This window comes from Mustela lutreola, chromosome 6 (assembly GCF_030435805.1).
Source record: "Mustela lutreola isolate mMusLut2 chromosome 6, mMusLut2.pri, whole genome shotgun sequence".
Taxonomy (NCBI): Eukaryota; Metazoa; Chordata; class Mammalia; order Carnivora; family Mustelidae; genus Mustela; species Mustela lutreola.
Genome location: NC_081295.1, coordinates 679,200 through 699,550, shown reverse-complemented (window position 1 = coordinate 699,550; position 20,351 = coordinate 679,200). Strand labels below are relative to the sequence as shown.

Genomic DNA, 20,351 nt, shown 5'->3' with positions numbered 1-20,351 from the left:
CTGAAATCAGGGGGCGTTGGGGGTGTGGGAACAGGGAAGGGACCGTCCGTATTTAAGGCCCAAGTACTGCTGTGGCAGAGCCGGCCACGTGGATGGGCAGGGGAGGCTCTGCTCCACGAGAGGGGCCACGGCACCCTGAGGGGCTGGCCAGAGCCCTGCCCGAGGAGCAGACAGCGGGGCCGAGGGGCGCTCATGCCTGCAGCCCTGTGAGGTCTGGCGTCCCATCGTTTGAAGCCTCGCCGCCTGGCCGGTTCCCGAGAGTCACCTGCCCTGGCGGACGCGGGCGCTGAAGCGGGAAAGCAGCCCCAGCCCAGGCAAGCAGCAGGCCCGGGAAGGGCCCTTCTCAAGCAAGCTCCACGCAGCGTCTCCCCAGACGGAGGCAGTGAGGCTGCCCGGGCCGCACACGAGCACGCAGGAGGGTCCCCCAGTTCACAAGGGACCCCGCGAGCGCGTGGGAGGCCGGCGCGGAAGGACTGAGGCGTGAAGGCCGTCTCCGTGCCGCGGCTCTGACTGCTGGCCCGGAAGCGGACGGTCTGCAAACACAGTACTTCCTTCCAGGGAACCGCACTGTCAAAACCGGGAAGCCGTCAGAAACACCAGGCTCGTCACACTCAGTCCCTAACCTGCCCCAGACTCAGGCCAGGAAGGGGCAGGCACAGAACGACACACCACGGCCTCGCGAGCCCAGGGGCCAGGAGCTGCGGGGGAAACGCGGCAGGGAGCCCGCAGCTCGCTCTGCCGTGGGCCGGCCACGCCGTCCACGCCCGGCTCACGGGCAGCCGTGACCCCTGGGTACACCACACCTGAGCCAAACCCATCCTGGCCTCAGCACACAGCTCTTAGCCAAGCGGCTGACCTAGGAGGCGGCGAAGCTTCCAGCTGAGATCCGGGGGCACCTGCCAGGTGTGCTCCTCCTCCACAGCTGAAAAGCTACCTAATAAGGCTACTAAGCTGAAAACCTGCCCACAGGTCTCCCGACGGACACAAGCAACTGGGGTGAAAAAGAACCCACAGTGACGCGAGACAGACCCTGAGCTCAGACTCCAGAAGCCCCACGATAAGACCACCGACACGCTGATGGGGGAGGGGTCTCCAGCAGCCGCCAGTGTATAAACCCGACCATCCCTGCCCACGCGTTCCTGAGACAGGTCCCAGCCCCAAAGGCCTGGGATGCTCCCGGGTCTGCAGCCTGCTGGCTTTGGCACGGACTTCCCCTTTGTGCTCCTGGAAGAACATGGCTGTGATGCCTGGAGCCACAGCAGCCACCTTGGAATCATACATGAGAGCAGTGGAACAGAACAGCACACAGTCCTCGAGCCCGTCAGCCTCCTCCCTAGACGGCTCCGGCCCAGGCTGAATGAAGCACCACAGTCAGCTGCTTAGTCACAGGAAGAGGACAGCATCCCCTGCAGAGACAGGAGGACAGCCTCCGAGAAAGACAAAACCTGCCCTCACTGTGAGTGCCACACACGGCTCGCTGCCGACAGAGCAGAGCGGATCCGAGTGAAATCACGCCCCCAGGGTCCGTGTGCGCACAGGCACAAGGAATCCAGCGCCGCCCGGGTTCGAGCACGAGGCTGAGTCGGAAGAAGCTGATCTCTGGCAACAAGAGGACGGGAGAGGAATTTATCTTGGGTTGTTGAGACACTAGTTCTCCCGTGTGTCTTCCTCTGATCCAGGATGGGTTTATCTTGTTGCATAAAATGTCCTAACAGCTGCGGCAAAGAGACTGAAGTCAAACTGACAAGTGTGGCTAAATCTCAGAAACAGAACTCGGATTTCAGCGACAGGTGTGCTGCAGGCACGGGAGCAAACACGCCAATCTCCACAAGAGGAAAGTTACAACAGCCAAGACTGGAAACAGCCGGGTGTCCACGGACAGATGAGCCATCCAACGCCCCGAGGGACACGACTCAGACGTCAGAGAGGGGGAGACCTTGCCGTGTGCAGCAAGGATGAGCCTGGACAGTGGGACGCTAAGCGAAGTCGGAGAAAAGCAGATACCCCACGAGCTCCCCTGCACGTGGAATCTAAGAAACAAGGAACAGCAGTGACAGAACAGAACAGGTTCATGCTCACTGAGAACGACCCGGTGGCCGGCGGAGGCGGGCGGTGGGGACGGGTGGGAATAGGGGAGGACGACACGCAGGTCCTGGGGCTGGGAGTGCAGCACAGGGGACACGGGGAACAGACCTGGGCGACGCGTATGGTGACGGACGGCAGCTTCACTTGCCACGGGAGGGGAAAAAAACAGGGAAGAAGGGGTGGGAGCCAGCCTGGGAAGGCCACGGAATATCCCTATATTGTTTTATTTCTTTAAAAAATCTGAAAACAAAACAAGTGTTAATACTTGCACAGGGAGGTGCGAACACGTTTGAGCTGTGTATTTAGTGCGCGTGTGTAGGAAACGGTTCTTGGTTTAACTTCACTACACACCCAGCAGGAATCGTCCGACATAAATCAGAGACACGGCTGAGCCAAGGCAAGAGCTCCACGTTCCGAAGCCCAGAGCTTCTGGTCACACCGAGGCCCCCGCACGCGGCCCTGCAGACGAGCTCGGAGGAGGGACAAGCCCACCCCTCGGCTCTCCCAGGAGCCGAGGTGCGGTGACTCCAGCTGGTGCAACAGCGCCTGTGCCGCAGCAGGAGCCACGGCCTCCCGAGCACAGGGAGCAGGGGCAGAAGAGCCGGCCGCGCACCTGCGGATCTCATCCTTGCTGGTGTCCATGTGGTGCCTGAGGAGCTGGAGCTCGGGGCCGGAAGACGACAAGAGGAAAGCGTCCAGGTAGTAAAACTGTGCGGACCCAACGGGCTTGGAAAACATGTCCCTGCCCTGGAACAGAAATCGGGAATCATGGCCCCTGTAACGGAGGCAGACGACAGACACGCGCGACAGACACGCGGAGACGGTTTCCCACCAACCCACATGCCCACTGCGGACGTAGACACTAGTTCTCCCGTGTGTCTTCCTCTGACCACTTCTAAACGACGTCACGTGACTAAAATGTTCCTGTAACGAGTATTTGAATCCCGGCTACTTAAAAACTTGGCAATAAAATAAAGTAGATACTTGGCAGTGAGCATCGTCAGTGGTGCAGTTATTAAGGACAAATTCTAAGCGTGGACACAGCTCTGAGGCGTCAGCCCTCAGGTGTGCCCTCCAGAACCCCCGGGGTCACGCGTGGGAAAGGACAGCATCCACGGCGCCGCAGCAGACCCGTGCCCGCACTGGAGCCCCCGGTCTGACGGCTTCCCCTCCTGCTGGTCTTCCTGGAGCTGAGTCCCCCTTTCACAGTGAGACCCATAGGGGGTCCACGCTAACCCAGCTCTGAGAACCTGCCGCTCGCCAGCCTTGATCGGACTCGTGGGGAAACGGCCCCGGTACCCCTCCCCTGCCCGTCTCAGCCGCGACATCGCCACACTGGCCCTTCTCACTGCCCCTACAGCCTCCAAATGGTCTCCGCTAAGCGCGTGCGAACAGGTAACTATGCACATGTCCAAGTGTACACATGCCCGTGTGTGTCACACGCGTACAACACACACACACACGAAAGTGATGCGTCAGCGACCGCAGTGGGTGCCCAGCAGCAGTCCCCCACCCTGCATCCCACACTCCCGGAGAGGGTACAAGCCTAGGGCCCTGAGACAGCGCCAGCATGCCTCCGGGACCGCCGGTCTGGGGACCACAGGGCTAGCCAGGGAAGCCCTGAACGTTACCACACACAACACGTGTTCTGCCCTGCGGAGCGACCACAGCCGCAGCGTCCCGTCCTGGGAAGCAGAGAGCAGCCACCTGCTGTCCTGGCTCCAGCACACGGTGCTCACCGGCCCGTCGTGACCTAATGGAAGACAGAGACAAGGGGGCTACTGGGACCACCATCTGGCAGAGCACAGTCCCACCAGAAGTCCAGCAGAGCACAGAGCCAGGGCATTTCCAAGCTCTGGTGGCACCAGGGACACCGAAGCCCAAGGACATGAATTCCACTCCATTTAAAGGCTGAGTAAAAAGCCTATGTTTAAAAAGCGCATTAACCATAAGCTGCGTGGGGCGCCTGCGGGGGCTCAGTGGGTTAAGCCTCTGCCTTCGGCTCAGGTCATGATCCCAGGGTCCTGGGATTGAGTCCCACATCGGGCTCTCTGCTCAGCGGGGAGCCTGCTTCCTCCCGCTCTCTCTGCCTACTCGTGATCTCTCTCTGTCAAATAAATAAATAAAATATTAAAAAAAAAAAAAAAAAGAACATAAGCTGCAGAAACGCGCAGAATGTAGCATCACAAGATGTGCCGAAATCTGTGGGCTTCCCAGTAACGCGTCTTCAAGGAGCGTCATTCCCTTAACGCTGGTGGTCAGCGGAGTTGCTGAGCACGGCCACAGACGGTCGGATTATTGTAGGGCTGTCAGGGTCTGGGCCCCGGGCTGCGGTGGAGCTCAGCTCTGGGACGGTCGCCCACAGGCCGCCTGCCAGTGACAGGGTCGCGCCCCACAACGGCCTCAGCAGCAGATGGGGGACGTGCAGGCGTGAGATGAGAAGGAACCCCCACCAGGGGCTCAAGAACTCCACGGTTACTCGTTTCTCACTCCCTATTGAGACCCCGGGAGAGAAGCTCCACCATGCCAGCTGCAGTCTGTCCTTTGAGCCGCTATGACCCCTTGACCTCTGTTGCCACCAGCACTGGCCCTGACCTGGCAGACAGCGAAAGCATGCCTCCTGATGTGACCCCTCCTCGAGTCCATCCAACAGGATGTCAGATCCCTAAGTGTCCGGGGACGGGCCCAGCCACTGGTGCGGTGCCCTCTCCTTCGGTTCCAGGGCGTGTGCATTGCTGGGGGCTGGGCACCCAAAGTGGTCCGTCAACTACCCCATCACATAAGGGTCAGTGGGACAGCCTGTCCTTGCAAGTGGGCTCCCTGCCCCCATGGGCCTCAGCTCCATGCTGCCCAAGCAGTCCACGAGGCCCTGAGGGTGCGGAAGGGAGCACACGGATGCGCCCCTGGGGGAGCCGGACCCACAACCCCTTCACCAGCACCCGCCAGCCGTGCTCCTTCCCACTGGGCATCTGTCTTCGCTCTCGTAGCCGACTCTGCATCCCACCTCCCTCAGAGGCCTTGTGGACAGGTCACTAGCCAGGAGGCAATCTCCACGGGGTCCCGAGGCTGCTGCCACCTGCTGCTCGGAGAAGCAGAGGTACCACGGAAAGGCAGATGGGCCGTTGGGGACATGAAACCGTGGGCGTTCTGCAGCAAGGAGGGGCCGAGAGGACAGGCTGGGGCGACTGCCCTGACCACAGCACAGCTGGGCATTCTGGACAACACTGGGCCACACGGGGCACACGGGACAGGCCCAGCCACCCCAGCGCCACAGCACAGCTGCCTTCCTCTGTGTCTCCCCGGAACCAGCCAGCCTCAGGCTGCAGCAGCCCACGAATGACCGAGCACAGAAGCCAGCGTCCCGCGAGGACAGTTGCGCTGCGGCTGGAGACCCGCGGATCAGACCAAGCTGCACCAGCCCGGGAGAGCCCGCCCAGGAGAGCCGTGAAGCCCCGAGACCTGAGTGCCCTGCGGCCCTGAGCGGCGCGACAGCGGCGGAGTCCCTGACACAGCTCTGCTGCCCCCTGGTGTCGGTTCTGGGCTTTACCCAGAAGGACGCAGGCCCTGTGGCGCCCACAGCTGCCTGGGCCAGGGCCACCACGCGGTCTCTGTGCCAGGAACGGCGCGTGGGAGGTTTCACCGAGGGTCAGTGTGTCTGAAAGCCCACAAGCTCTCAGCCTTTCCTCAACGCCGCAGAGCACAGCGCGGACCGGCACCACCTCACCAGGCAGTGGCGAGGCCGACGACCCGCGCGTCAGAGGGACACACGCAGCGAAGTCACCACCATTCAGCCGCGTGTAATTCTTGCCAATGAAGTGGTCATCCACAGCAGAGCAGGGACACCCCCCTCCTTCCGTCCCTCCCTGCTCACTCGTGTTCCAAGCCTGGGCGTCCACACAAGGTCCACGAAGTTGCCAAGGACAACAGACGTGCTCTCGTCGCCAAGCTGTGAGGGGCACCCTGCTGGGGCGTGAGCCGGGGGGGCAGGGACAGGGCTGACCGCGAATGACAACACCAGGAGCCCGCAGGAGCTGCTCCCCGCTCCACTCCGCACACAAGCAGCTCTGACCTCAAGGCCTGGCGCAGGGACCCCGGTGCGAGCAGGCCGGCATGCCCAGCAGGGACCTGGGCTGGGCTTGTCCTTCGTCCACTCAGCTCGGCTGCCCTGCCGCACACCCTCCTGCCCTCCCAGCCACACCGGCGGCCTCCCGCCTCAGACGGCAGGTGCCCCTGCCGCATGCACACTGGGGTGAAAGAGCTCAGGAACAGAAGGAACAGGAACGAGACACATCCGAGTGCTCTCCTGCCCTGGGGCCGGGGCCTTGCCTGAGACGTGGGGCCCCATGCCTCGGAGAAGGAGTGCAGGATGGCCACAGCAGCCAGAGAACTTAACACAGGAAGCAACGCGTTCTCACTCAAGTTCACCCTTTTTTAAAGAATTGGTTTTTATGAGCACCTGGGGGGCTCAGTGGGTTAAGCCGCTGCCTTCGGCTCAGGTCATGATCTCAGGGTCCTGGGATCGAGCCCCGCATCGGGCTCTCTGCTCGGTGGGGAGCCTGCTTCCTCCTCTCTCTCTCTGCCTGCCTCTCTGCCTGCTTGTGATCTCTCTCTGTCAAATAAATAAATAAAATCTTTTTAAAAAATGCCTATGTATAGATGCTCCTAATTTTCCAAATGTGCTTCAGTCATGTCGGGAAGATCAGACTTTGCCCCCACAGAACTTTGGAGAAGCTGTGTTCCCTGACTGGAGCACCGCGACGGTCCTGCAGCCTGGCCCCCCGATTCCACCCCCTCTGCCCGGCTCAGCAGGGCCCGTCTAGCTCGCTGAACCTCCACACAAGCCTTCCTTCTAGGCCAGTCTGATCTTGGACAGGAGAGCAACCCGTACCCAGACAAGGAGACTCACCGTGATTCATAGTAACTAGAAGTAACACACATCATACCTGAAAAAACAGTAGGCGTCCCAGCGAGATCAGCGCGGAGGACCAGTGACAAGTGGTTGGCTAAGCCGCAGGCGAGCCACCGTCCATCTCCTGCTTAAACACAGTAAGGGACATCCCTGTAAAATCAGAGCTCCCAGGAGTCACGCTTGCAGCAGGTAAATACAGAATCTGTAGCCAACCCGATTTGTCAGGTAGTAAGAGATCCTACAACAGCATGTGCTCAGTGGCCAATCACCCTCTGCAGGGCCACCAGGTGGCCTTGCCCAGGACATCCTTTAGAGACAGGATCCGGAAGTGAGGAGCCGCAGGGCTAGTCAGAGTCAGCACGGGGTTCTGAACCCAGAGAACCCTGACCCCAAGGCACCCTGCCTCCCATCAACAGTAAAGACACCCAGTACTCAGCCACGCAGGAATACCCAACCCTACCCCTAACACGGGGCAGAACTAAGCCAGAGGCCCCCACGATTCTGCAGCCTTATTGCTAACCCTACCACACAATCCCAGGAGCAGAGATAAGACCTTACCTCTTCTCTCACACCACGAAGCTACTTCACTGACCACAGCACGCATCTTATCTCCCCACATGCCTCAAACATGCTTGGGCTACACTCACAGAAAAATGCAAGGAACTCAGCATGGTTGGAAGGAGTGAAAACTACAGGACTGCCCTCAAAATGCTGAGGGGTGGCCTTCCAGCCCCCTGGACTGAGGGCAAACACATCTCACCTCGAGGTGAGTCTAGAAACCAGAAACAGCGCGTGCCTCTGAAGACAGAGCTCAGATCACCGGGCCACCCACTTCCTCTCCCGAGGAAGACCAGAGAAGACTCTGGCAGAGGCGTTTCAATGCACTTGAGAGTGACATGGCCGCCAGCAGCCCGAGACACACTGGGCCCGGCAGGAAAGGCTCCATCTGAGGAGCAATGGTGACCACAGAGGACATCAAGGTTCACCCGCCCTAAGCGGTCTCCCCCAACCTCCGCGAACCAGCCCCTCACCCCCCTTGTGGCTCCCTCCAGCACTAGAGAGGGAGGGTCACACACAGGGCACAAACCCAGGCGAGCCCCTAAATCCAAACGCAGGAGCTCCCGTGCTGTGGTGGCAGCCGGCGCAAAGGCCCTAGCACCAGGCCACTCAAGGGCAACGTGACCTTTGACTTTCATCCAGACTCCAACAATGCCAGGGAACTTCACGCCACCAGGATTTCTAAAGCTCTATTTATGACGGAACAGTGGCAGTTCAGAGATCCTTGAAAATACAGCGGAGGCAGCCCGGGCGCAGCGTACCTGAGTACTGGACGCAGGTGGCGGCGGCGGGCGGCCCGTGCGCGAGGACAAGCTGCTTGTGGACTCTGGTTGGCAGAGAAAGCTCCAAAGGGTACTCCTTACTTGAAGAAACAGCAGGACCATGAAGATGAAGAGAGTCCCAAGTGAGATAAGAAACAAAACGAGGGGCTGGAAATGCTGGCTTCTCCCGTTTACCCGCGCAACCTCTCTCTCCCACTGAATGCCCGTAAACGCATGCGAATCCACGAAACAGCTCCGCAAAGTGCACTTCCGTCCCAGGGAGCCAAAACACATGCATTCTAAGGGCAAACCATCAAGGGCTTCTCATGGGCGACGGTGCAAGGACTCGGCGAGACAGACATACTGTCCTTCTCGGCTCCCTACTCTGTGCGTCACACAGTGAATTGCTCACGTCCTCTGCACACAGCCTGCATCTGCCATGAAAATAACCACATTCCCAGTCTGTGGAAGAGACCACGGATGGCTTGGGGAAAAGGACCGACGGCTAGGACACGCACTGGGGTGGCCTTGGTGCTTAAGGCAAAGTCTTAAGCTTGGTGCTTGGAACTTAAGGCAAAGTCTCCTCCGGGTTCATTTTCAGCAGGTAGTTCGGCAGCCTCTGAGCAGCAGCAAGGCCACGGGCACGGGGGCTGGCCAGAGCACTGGAGGCCAGGCTCCTGCCTGACACCCCCGTGCCCCCCACCAGCCCCTCCACCTCAGCCCAGAGCCACCTGTCACACAGTGTTCTACACACTTTGGGGAGTCTGGAAAGGTGCCAGGCGCACGGCAGAGGTTGTTGTCAAAGCTGGAAGTTACTGGCGACAAGTCACATTTTGTCACACCTTCAGAGGCTCAACAAGCTGGAAAGCCTGGCCCTGCGAGCCTGCCCCACAGCCCGGCAGCGCCACCCCTCTGGAGTGAAATTCGGTAGGTGATCAGAGGAGCCATTCCCAGAGGAACACCGGCCTGTGCCCAGGATATTGTCTGGGGTCCTCCCCTCACTGAAACCCCTCAGCGGAATGCCCCCCGGGCCAGAAACGCGTCCAAGGCCACTGGTTCCGTCTGGAGAGCTGGGCTCTCATAGGAAAATGTCACCAAGAAAAGCAGAGTTGAGCATAGCTTTTGGTGCTGTGTTCTGTCCCCAACCCCCGGTCTGGGTATCACAGGGTCTGAGGGCACCTGCTGGGGTCACATCCTTGCCATCGATGCTGAGACAGGAGCAGCACAGTAGGGTAGGAAGAGCCTCAGAGCAGAGGAAACATCACAGAACAGGGTGAAACCAGCATTCTGCCAGTGACCGCCCAAGCACAGATGTGCCGGGGACGAGAGCAAGTGACATTTCAGCCAGCACCACCACCCGGAATCTCTGCCCAGATGTGACACCTCCATGTTTGCGACCGGGAGCATCCTGGGGTCTCCCCACACCTCCCTGTGCAGGCGCACGGGGCCCGGGGACCAGCAGTGCTGGCCGAGGTCCCGCACGCAGGTGCAGCGCCCACTGGACAGGAAGCAAGTCCAGCTCATCTCGGGCTGACAGCCCTGTCAGTGCTCACGGTCTTCCATCCAGTTACTACCTAACAAACTTATCCAAAAGCGTCATTCACTGACCCCAATGCTTTCTAAAACAGAATTTTAACCAAAATTAAAATTCCTAAGTTGTTAAGTTCATGAAGAGAGCAGCCTGTCCGGAAAAGGGTTCATAAGGAAGAACCGAATGTGACCACAAGGCCATGTACAGCCAAGTAATAACGCGTCCCCAAACATGTCCTAGGCCGTACACCTGCCGGAAACAAAGTCCCCTGAAGTACTCAAAAGGCCTCCCTAAATCACATCACGTCTACTTTGGGAGAACGAGCTGTACCACCTGTGACCGTGGCTCCGTGGGAAAGAGCGGCCACCGCTGCTCCTGGTGTTGGTCTTTGGCAAGAACATAGTTGTGCTGTGGAAAGAAACCATGTTACCCTTAAAGATTTCAGTTCAAGCTTCCTTCTTAAGAGACCTGTATTTTGCAGCAAAATGTACATACATATTTAAATATATTTATGCTTTCTGTGTCCCACACTAGAAATACACTGAACATTCAATTACTTTAACCCTAACAACTATCCTTCCCTGAGACACCTGTGGAAGCATCCTGGACACACAGTCTCCTTCCGGAGAACAAAACTACAGACTCATATCAGAAACTGAGCTGCATTTGTGGACATTATGTGCGAACCTACTCAGAAGCAGAAGTGACATCGCTGGGAAGTCACGCTGAATCCCCCCTTTAATAAAATCGGATTTTCGCATATTGGTGGTAGCTGAACAGTCGCCCGGTACTGGCCTGTTACTCAGATGAAGAAACAAGACCCCAGCGATGCTGGGACCCAAGGTGGCGAGCCTCAGGGTGGCACGGGGCACAGCCACAGCCCCCCACACCTGCATCCAAGCGGCCCGGAGCAGGCGGCAAGCAGCACACTCTGCATAGGCCGTGCCCAGAGCCATCAGGATGGGGGGCGCAGGAGAGGGTGGCCCAGGCCCGGGCCAGCGCCGCAGGCTCTGCATCTGCTGCGGGAGCCGCAGGTCCCCCGGGGCCGAGGAGGGGCTGCAGCACAGAGGAGGCAGGACGCCAGCAGCAGGGACGGGAGAAGAGCGCTCAGGTGTCCGGAGCCCTGTGTGCACGTCCCGGCACGAGCAGCCTCGGAGCCATTTACTCACCGCGGTGTGGACGCGTACCCAGACGACCTCACTTTGCTGTGGAAGACCAGGGGCCGGTCCTTAACGGCGCGCTGCCCCGCTGTAAAACAAGCGTCAAAGGTAGCAGCCATTGAACGTGACCAGAACACAGTGCCTCGAGAACAGAAAGCCACACAAGTGGGACAAGGCTGTGACCTAAAGACCTCAGAGCTTTCACACTTGACGCCAAACCCACCACCACCAGCAAAGAAGGTTACATCAAGGGCATTAAAAGCGTAAGAAACAACAACGGGTTTTTCTCGTTCCTAGGACGGTACTGAACGTACGTCACCATCCCATATTCCGAACACTCCTGACCAACACATCTGCTCGCGCTGCAACCACACAGCCCACATCCTCGCCCGGCCTGTGTGAAGTTCTGTCCACGGGACGATAAAGACCCATTGTCAGGAGCCGTTCGCTCCGGAAACCTGTGGCGACGCCGTCTGTCCTACGGACAAGAACGGCCACGATCGTAAGTGAACTCAGACTCCTCATTTCTGCTCTTGTTTACCATAAGGCAGAATAAGAAAGAAAAGCCGCTAAAACATGATGGCAATAAACCTACTATCCTATTTAGTCTCCCACAACACTGCAGACCCATAAAAACTCTGACACTGTGTGAACTCACCACAAATATTTATAAATCTCAAAAATTCTCTCAGAGGAGATAAAAATCTGCCAGAATTACTTATTTTTACATACGTTTAATACTTGGTATCCAAAAGGAGCATTCTGTACAAGAGTAGAAAAATAACTTTAGAAAAATGGATAATTGAATAACATTTTAGTTATTTTTAAAATAGTTCTCTTTAAAAAAAAAAAAAACAGATTTCGTTCTGTTTCTGGCACTGTTTCAAACCTGACAACCTGGACTGCGTTCCCTTCCGAAGCCGAGCAAAGCCGAGGAGCAAACCATTAACAGGACAGGTATGTGACGGGGATGGGGACACATTCCGGCTCACAGGAGACAGAGCCCTGCCCTCGGGGGCGAGAGGCCAGCGCCTCAGGGGACGCCTGGAGATGAAGCTACACCCCAGGGGCCCCAGAAAACCTCTCCCCATCAGTGTTGGGGGAAGGAAAAGTGTCCACGAAAAGTAAAGCCAAGAGGAAAGTATTTTCGGGATCAGATAATAAGCTTACGGAGGCATTAGTATACGTGATCAGGAGGAGGTCTTGAAATTACTGGAAGAAAGCTCACGAATATGTAAATGCATACTATTTGAATAAACGCCCAAAGCATTAGAGTGAAACACTGCTTCCACTTTGAGTAACACAAAGACACAGGAATGGGTAATTCCTTGAGGAAGCTGCTACTTAAATAAGGACCCGCAGCGACTTCCTGCTGAGCAGTGCTCGGGCTTGGCTTCCAGACCCAGCGGGAGGGAGGGGGGAGCAGAGAGAGCAGGAGGGGTCAGAAGGGGGTGGGGCGGATCCGATCCCCAGGGGACCTGGCCGGCAGGGGACCTGTGAGGGTGGCCTTTGGGGGCTCTGCACAGTCTTTCTCAGGACGACAGTCAAGGATGTCAGAAGGTCTCCCAGAGAAGGGAGGCGACAGCTGACACAGGGGCCCACTTGGGCAGGGCAGGATCCCCTTGAGCGGAGAGCCTGGAGGTCCGAGCAGTGGAGCCCACCCGCCCAGCCCTGCCCGGTACTTCAGCCTCCAGGAGCTGCGTCCCTCACCAGAGACGGAGATAAAAGCAGACTGAATGAGCTACTGCTTAGAGCTACTATTCTACTGGCTTTTAATTAGGTCAATAAGGGGCTTATTAACAAGACTGATTAGGATGCTGGATTGGTCACTGAAGGAAAAAACCAACCCTTATCAATGATTATTACAATGGAAACGAATGGGATGTAACGAAGTCTATCGTCTTAAAACAGAAGTTCATCTTAAAGTCATTTCTTTGTAAAAAGCAACAAACGAATTTGTTTTATGCTTGTAATAAAACAATGAGGAAAATTTTGGAGACAATGGGAAACAATTTATATGGGCTGGCTAACACAAGACACCAGAGAATTAGCCCCGGTTTCCACGTAACGGCATCAGGACGAGGTAAGCAAATGTGCACGTGTCTTAGAAACGCGTGCTGCCGTCCACAGGGCCAACAGCACGATGTCTGTGATGGGCGTGAAAATTCTTCAGCAAAGAGGAGCAAGGAAAGATCGCTCCCGCGACACATGAGCGGCCACAGGTACCACTGCTCTTCTGGCCACAAGAGCCATCAGCGTTTCTAAATGTTTCTGAAGTCCTAAGACTTCTACCCAATTCAGGAAAAGAAACATCTAGCACGTTCTCTACCACAAACGGCAGGTAACGCCCATGTGCGAGGCAGAGAAATGAAGGAACACCAGAAGGGAGGAATCGTGGAACTTTCTTGCTGCCCAACATGAATTCACAAAGCAAGAGAAAGGTGCCGACGCGCGCGGGCCCGGAGAGCACCCCATGCTTGGTGCGCAGCGCCCAAGTACACTACCCGAACCAGACGGCGCCTGCAGAGCCGGCTGCGCCCTCTCCTCAGCGGGTCTGAAGCGCAGCGGAGACGTGGACAGGACGTGGGCACTAAGGAGAAACAGAAACAGCACCAGGAGAGCAAACTCGCACATGGGCTCGTCGCAAGGACACCTGCATTTCAGGACAGTCACAAGCAGCTAGTAACGCCCGTACATATGGGCACACAAGGTTTGCAACCAGTCAAGCTTGTCCTTACCCTTCTAAGAAATACACTGTAGTATTTTTAATCAAAGTGCTATTTCCTAATTTCCACTCCATCCTGGGTTACAGCAAGATCAACGAGGCATCGTTTGGTCTTGCACAAGACAGAAGTAAAGCCAGGAGCAATCACCTGTTTCACACAGGGTTAGCACACCTGGAGTTCACTAGGCTTTACTTTTCTCTCCTAAGGCCAGAAGGGACGGGGACTCTAGGAGCCGCCGCAGCGGCACACGTACAGCCTGCGCTGGAAGACGTACCGAGGCAGCACGGACAGACCCCTTCCCGCGGCGTGCCTCCGCTGCGACGTCACCAGAGCGGCCATGTGGATTTCCAGCAAGGCGATCTTATGGCCGAACAAGGACGTGAGTAAGCAGACGGCCTGCGGGGGACAGTCAACACGGAGCACACGTTCGCGACACCCACTGTGAGCACGGTCGCGATGTCGTCAGTAGTCACCGTCGCCGCGCGTGGCCCCGTGTGCGTCCCAACCTGCCGCCTACGAGACGGCGACCCGCCAGCCAGCCCCACGGTCCTCTGTGGGTCCGAGTGAGCCTGCAGCTAAGCCCGGAGACATGCGTCAGGCAGGACTCACCTTGTCACCCCCTGCTCCGCTCTCCACTGCGCAGGACCCGGCAACCTGAATGCTGAGGCTCCTGAAGTCTTCGTTCCCGGCAAAGAGAAACAGAGCAGCAACGCTGGCGGTAAGCGGGGGACCGGCCCCTCGCTGACACAGCCGTGCTCAGAGGCCTGTGCTGGGGCTGCTGGGGCACGAGGAGCAAGGCCCTTACGAGAGCCCTGACCCCCGCCGGCCCCGAGCAGCCACAGTCATGGGGACACGGGCGCCCACAGAGAGACCACAGACGCTGCACACACTGTAGCTACGGGGAGCTGGGAAGAACACGGCTCCCAGAGCAGGTTCAGGTGAAGCTTCCAGGGCAAGCGGAGGAGAGAAAGGAGCTCAGGCCAGCAGAGGTTTGGAGGGTTCTAGCAAAGTCCCGAAGGTGAGGAAAGGCACAGTGACTTCCCACCAAGAGGGGGGATGGGCTGGCCCAAGCTAAGAACTCAGACTCTGTCCCCAACCACGAGGGCCTTAAAAGAGAAGGGAGGGAACTTGCATCCAGAGGCGACCTTGGCTGCGGGCACACAGGGAGGCAGAGGGACGACTCCGCGCATGGTGGTCACAGAACCTGAGGGCCGGAACCAGGGCTGGACAGGAGGGCGCCCAGCTCCGTTCAGACAAGTTGAGTCTGACAAGCTTGTGAGTCACCTGATCATGGTGTTAAATCCCCAGGGGAAACACTGATGGTGTGGACTTCGGAATCCTGGGCAAGAGCTGGGACAGACACGGGAGTGCTGAGGAAAACAAGTGTCCCTGGCAGCCCTGCACACACCTGGAGGACGGGAGGGCTGGGGACCAAGAGCAGGGAGCGCCACCAAGAGCCGGGAGCAGACTTGAAGTGTGTCCCTGGGACCCTATGCACAGAGGCTGCCCGTGACCTGCTGCACATTCTGACGGCCAAGCGTCCTACACCGAGAGGGTCAGTCTCCCAGACGCCAGAGCAAAAGAGGAACTGAACTCGACCTTACCCTTGTAATGTAAGGCGGCTTCCAGTTCAAAGCTTGCCAAGTTAAATAGGAACAGGCCCACGGAGCTTCCGATCCATAAGCACACGGCATTCTCAGAAGACTGACTAATTTAAAGGGAAAAGAGAAAACGCCCAGCTCATCCCCCTCCTCAGGCTGCCATCCCCCAACCCCGAGCGGCTGCTGCAGGCGGCGGCTCCCGGCGCTCGGCTGCTATCTCAGGTTCCGGGGACACCTGGCGTCCGGTGCAGACAAGTACTAAAGAGCCACAGTGGATCCCAACTCGATCACGATCTGCACGGTTTTCCCTTCTCTGAGGCCACGGGACTCTCTGCCCAGGGGGCGTCCCTGCAAGAGGCGCAGCGCGGCACGGCGGGTCCTGCCACGCGGGGCAGCAGCAAACAGACGGAAGCCGCAGAGCCCCGGGGAGGGCAAACAGACCTGCCTCCCTAGTTTTCAATGGAGAAGCCTCCTCTGGCTGGGCCAGACCTGGGACCCAGAACCACAGTTGGCGCCCTCTCTGCCACCGGCCTCTCAGTCCCCTGGAGCCTCTGACCACCCTGACATCCTGTGTGCGCTCTCGGGGGCCTTCGTGCTCCCACAGCCATTCCCGGGTCGGCCAAACCAGTCCTTGTGCATCTGGGGCAGGAAGCCCAGCCGACCCTCAGGGAGCCTCGGCACAGGCCATCTCAGATGCCCGTTCCCGCACCGCCTGCGTCGGGGGCAGATCCAGCAGGGCGCCTGTGCACAGACCTGGCCCACAGCAAGGCCGGCTCCCCATCCTTTTAAGCCCCACCTTGTCCGGGAAGACAGAGGCTCGTCCCTCCTTGTCCCTAGTGCTCTCGGGACTCCGTAGTGAAAGCCGTGACAGTACATTCTAAATTGTCTGCGGCAGGGCAGATGGGGGGGTTCAGAATGACTTACGACTACGCCCCCTTTACCTTGTTATGATCACGATCTGCCTAGACTTTGCTGAGCGAAATTAACAATTCCATTTATTAAACAAACTTAAAAACAACTGCTCAGTTTACCAGCTTTAAGACTTAGAATATGCAATCCTAAAAATACTTAATATTATTACTTCAAAAGACAAAAATACTTTGGCTTTATTTTAATCATTCCTAAAAAGTGAACCTCACACTTCCGAGGCTTTCCTCGGGGCATGAGGGCAGCTCAGCACACTCACCCCGCACACTCGGCAGGGAGGATGACGGACAGATCGCACGACGCCAGACCCAGGACCGGGAGGCTTGCTTCGGCCTCCTCTCTCTCCTTCCAGCCGTCTGTGCTGGGATGCGAACTGTCTTCTAGGAACAGAACTGATCTCCTGAGTTACGGCACTAAAGGGTCCACCGAGTCGCAGGCAGACAGCCGGCAGCACGGGACGCTGGAGGAAGTGCATGTGGGTCAGAGCCACTCAGATCTGTTATCGATCAAGGAAAACAGCCACACTTGCACATGACTCAGACTGAGATGATCAACGCCAAGCACACCCCGTATGAGGCCTGTCAGGCAGAAAGGGAGACTCCAGGCACACCAGAGGTTAACTCTGTTCCGAAAGCAGGATCACGTTCACCTAAAATAAACGGCACTTACACAAGAAACAATGAAAGCCAAGACTGAAAGCAGTAGGAAGAAAACAGATATGGTGGATAAAGGTGATCTCTGACCTTCTTCCAAAAGAAACTGCCTAAAGCCACACACACACGAGATGAGAACTAAACCGAAGGAAGAGCGGTGATGAGAAGCTTGAGGGCAGCAGGGAAAAGACGCCTTTGCCGGAAGGTGAAGATGACAGCGCGGCCGCAGGAAGGAAGACCCCCAGCACCTCCCCAATCCTCCTGTGCCGGTGGCGCTGCGCAGGCACTGGACAAATGGCGAGGAAGGCCTGGCCACGTGGAAACCACGTGGGCAGAGGGAGGGGCTCCTGCAGAGATGGGGCTGGCCCAGGACAACCCCCAGAAGGTGAGAAGAGGGTGCCTGGGGTAGGGGACGGGGGGGCGGGGCGCTCTCCTCATCAGCGGACCTCACCCCTGCGCACAGAATGAGCTGCGCTGTCCCTGGTGCTGGGGCCTGTCTGAGGTCAGACGCTAGACTTCGCCCACTAAGAGCTGTCCCTGCACGGTGCTCCCTTCAAACCGCCCACCTGGCAGGCTGCACAGCCTGGACTCAGTCCTCCGGGAGAAACTCTCTCTCTTCTTCTTCAGGTCAACTCGTGTCACACAACGGTAATGATGTCCTTCAACCAAACTGAAGATCCAAAGCTGGAAAAGCCAACAAGGCACAGACCGCAGGTCTGCCATCCCAGGGCACGGGTGGACACGCGGACCAGCCCCCAGAGAAGGGTGTGTGTGGAGCCCGAGACAGGCGCCGCGCAGCCGGAGAGCCTGCCAGACCCTCCTCTGCCAGTCTGACCCCTCCCTGCCCCTTCCAAGCCCCGCACACCCGTTCCGCAGACGTCGAGTTTATAAACCACAGCCCAAGAGGGCGTGCACTCTGATCCCCACCAGGGAAACCCAACACCAGGGACACAGCCACAAGTCCGGTGGGCACGTCACTGACAAAAACGCATAGTAAGAGCAGTGACCTTTGTCAAAAGGAAAAGTATAACTTCTTAGTTTCCAAAACTACATCTGTGATATTGTGATTTAGAACAAGAAATACACGTTTCTGGACTTCCTATTTCCAGCACAGACCTCTTAAAACCCTAAGAACTTCCCAAGCATTGAATGACAAAGGTGTTTTTTGGTGAGAAGACCCTAAGGGTGGGCCGCGTTGCCAGGAGAATGAATCCCGAGATTAGAGGCTGGTGCCTTTCAGGCCCACCCTGGGGAGGGGTGGGGGCTGGAGGGTGGGTTCCGTCACCAGTGGCCACCGGTGTCATCGGTCAGGCCTGCGTACTGAGGCCTCCAGGGAGTCCCAGCTTCCAGGTCGTTGAGCACGTCCGTGCACAGTCCGCGCCGGAGGGGGACCCTCCCCAACCTCCCCCTGTGTGGCTCCGTCTGGGGCTCGTCTCCGTCCTCTGCTGCCTCCTTGACCAGACCGGTCGGCAGCGGGAGGCCGGGTGCTCCGTGGGTGAGGCGTTCCTCTTGGTTTCGGCGCAGGTTGGGGTCTCAGGGTCCTGGGACCAAACCCTGGTCGCGCTCCCGGCTCTGCTGGGTGGGGAGTGGCCGAGGTTCTCTCTCCCACGGCCTCTGCCCTCCCGCCGTGTGCTCTCCAACCCACACCGAGTCTTCGTGCACTGGGCTGCTGCGCCGGCAAGAGGCGTCCCCTGAGGTCCGCAGGTCGCTCCGGCAGGTCCGTGGAACCGAGCGGGGCTGCAGGCCCGTCCCGAAGTGGCCAGGTCACGCGGAGCCCGAGGCCGCACCTCCGTGGGCGGCGTGTGAAGGGGCCCATCTCCCGGGGCTCCAGGCAGATGGCGTCACAACTGGCTGACATTGCGGGACACCCGGCCGGCGTGTGGGGTGCGGCCCGTGCACAGGGACACACCGCGCGCGTGGGGTGACCCGAACTGCCAGAGGCCAGGTGCTCCGCCCATGGGAGGAGCGAGAGCTGCCTTATTTGCCAACAGGGCATCTTGCCCAAATTACTCAGCAGCAACTTTTTAAGAAGAGAACAGGACCCACGCTTTGTGAATACACCTGAATTTCTCCCCTAAAAAAAGTAAGTTCTGAAAAAATCAAGTGTCTTTTTCAAACTCTACAGTACAGCTGGCTCCTGTGCCGGCCGTGTGTGGGCACATGTAAGTGTGAGCCCCACCGCGACCCTGGGCCCACGGTCCCTCCCAGCAGGAGCAGCACAGGGGAGCGAGCACAGACCTCTCGGCGGCACTCACGTACGTGGTCACCATGGCATCTGGCCGCGGCGCTGGAGGTCCTGCTTCCCTCACCTGGCCATGCGCGCATCCTGTCACCAGCTGCCGGCTCCCCGCGTGGATGAGGAGACTCAGGAGAGGGGAGGCTGTGGACGGGGCACGCGACATGTATCTGTCAAAACTCTCGCTGAAGGTATCTGAGTTTAACTTCTACTGTTTGTCGTCAGTCTGAACGCTCCATAAGTAATTCCCGCAGCAGGAAGCAGAAACCCTAAGTGTATACACATTTCGAGAAAGTGCGTGCGTGGGGAGGGAGCGAAGCCGCCCCCCCCACAGCCCACAGCAGCTCCCTGCGGATGCCCGGCCCTACTGGCACAGGCCATTCCCACTGCTCAGTGCCCCCAGGCCCGGCAGCACCATCACCCATGCTGCACCCAATAGCCATGAAACTTGCAACAGAAGTAACACATTTATGGCATCAGTCAGGAAAACAGCAATTAAATGATGCTTACTGTTTGAACTGTTGCCTCGCATGTCATTTAAAAGTTATTCCGAATCTACACTGTCAAGAATTCAGGAGGAAAACTGGGGCAGCTGGGTGGCTCAGTGGGTTAAAGCCTCTGCCTTCAGCTCAGGTCATGATCTCAGGGTCCTGGGATCGAGTCCTGCGTCAGGTTCTCTGCTCAGCGCGGAGCCTGCTTCCCCCTCTCTCTCCACCTGCCTCCCTGACTACTTGTGATCTCTGTCTCTCAAATAAATAAATAATATCATTTAAAAAAGAAAAAGAAAATTCAGGAGGAAAATTAAGACAAATAGACATTTAAAAACATGTCCTAAATAAACTAAATGACATCAAAATTGAGTTAGTAACTATTTTCTTGACAGTCCAATAATAATTCCACAAGTTAATTTCAGGAAAAAAATGTCAACGGAATTCCAAGAAATGGGTTTTGTCCCTGAGACTGACAATGCATCCCAGCTGATAAAGCTTCCTCCTCCACGCACGGCTGTGGCGCCAGGAAGCACACGGAGTCTCTGGGACGGCGCTGGGTAACGAGGCATGGTCCGTGTGCTAAGCTGCATTTTTGTGCGACTCATCCCGAGAAAGGGGCTCCTTGGGCAGCAGGACAAGCTCCGGGAGCACGGGACACCAGCCAGGACGTGTGTGAAGACCTAGTGGCCTATACGGGGGACTCACCGCCAGAC

General features: G+C 57.7%; 1 protein-coding gene across 40 annotated transcripts in view; it reads right to left on the bottom strand.

The window, feature by feature from the left end:
• WDR27 (WD repeat domain 27) overlaps positions 1-20,351 on the bottom strand; it is a 197,558-nt gene that overhangs the window by 150,094 nt on the left and 27,113 nt on the right. For 28 of the 40 annotated variants that reach the window (XR_009354390.1, XR_009354394.1, XR_009354392.1 and 25 more), the window contains 13 exons: positions 19,221-19,291; positions 17,478-17,595; positions 16,518-16,638; positions 15,335-15,438; positions 14,340-14,407; positions 14,005-14,126; positions 13,509-13,594; positions 11,014-11,092; positions 10,178-10,252; positions 8,314-8,414; positions 7,029-7,118; positions 3,717-3,838; positions 2,699-2,832 (listed from right to left, as the gene is read on the bottom strand). Coding sequence is in view for 29 of the 40 variants with exons in the window: in XM_059176468.1 (XP_059032451.1) it covers positions 2,699-2,832; positions 3,717-3,838; positions 7,029-7,118; positions 8,314-8,414; positions 10,178-10,252; positions 11,014-11,092; positions 13,509-13,594; positions 14,005-14,126; positions 14,340-14,407; positions 15,335-15,438; positions 16,518-16,638; positions 17,478-17,595; positions 19,221-19,291 (1,291 nt within the window). In the remaining 11 variants the exon portion in view is untranslated. Of the gene's footprint in view, positions 1-2,698; positions 2,833-3,716; positions 3,839-7,028; positions 7,119-7,552; positions 7,632-8,313; positions 8,415-8,483; positions 8,748-8,881; positions 11,483-13,508; positions 13,595-14,004; positions 14,127-14,339; positions 14,408-15,334; positions 15,439-16,517; positions 16,639-17,477; positions 17,596-19,220; positions 19,292-20,351 lie in introns of those variants that run through there. The other 12 variants (XM_059176460.1, XM_059176459.1, XM_059176483.1 and 9 more) reach the window with 12 other exon arrangements.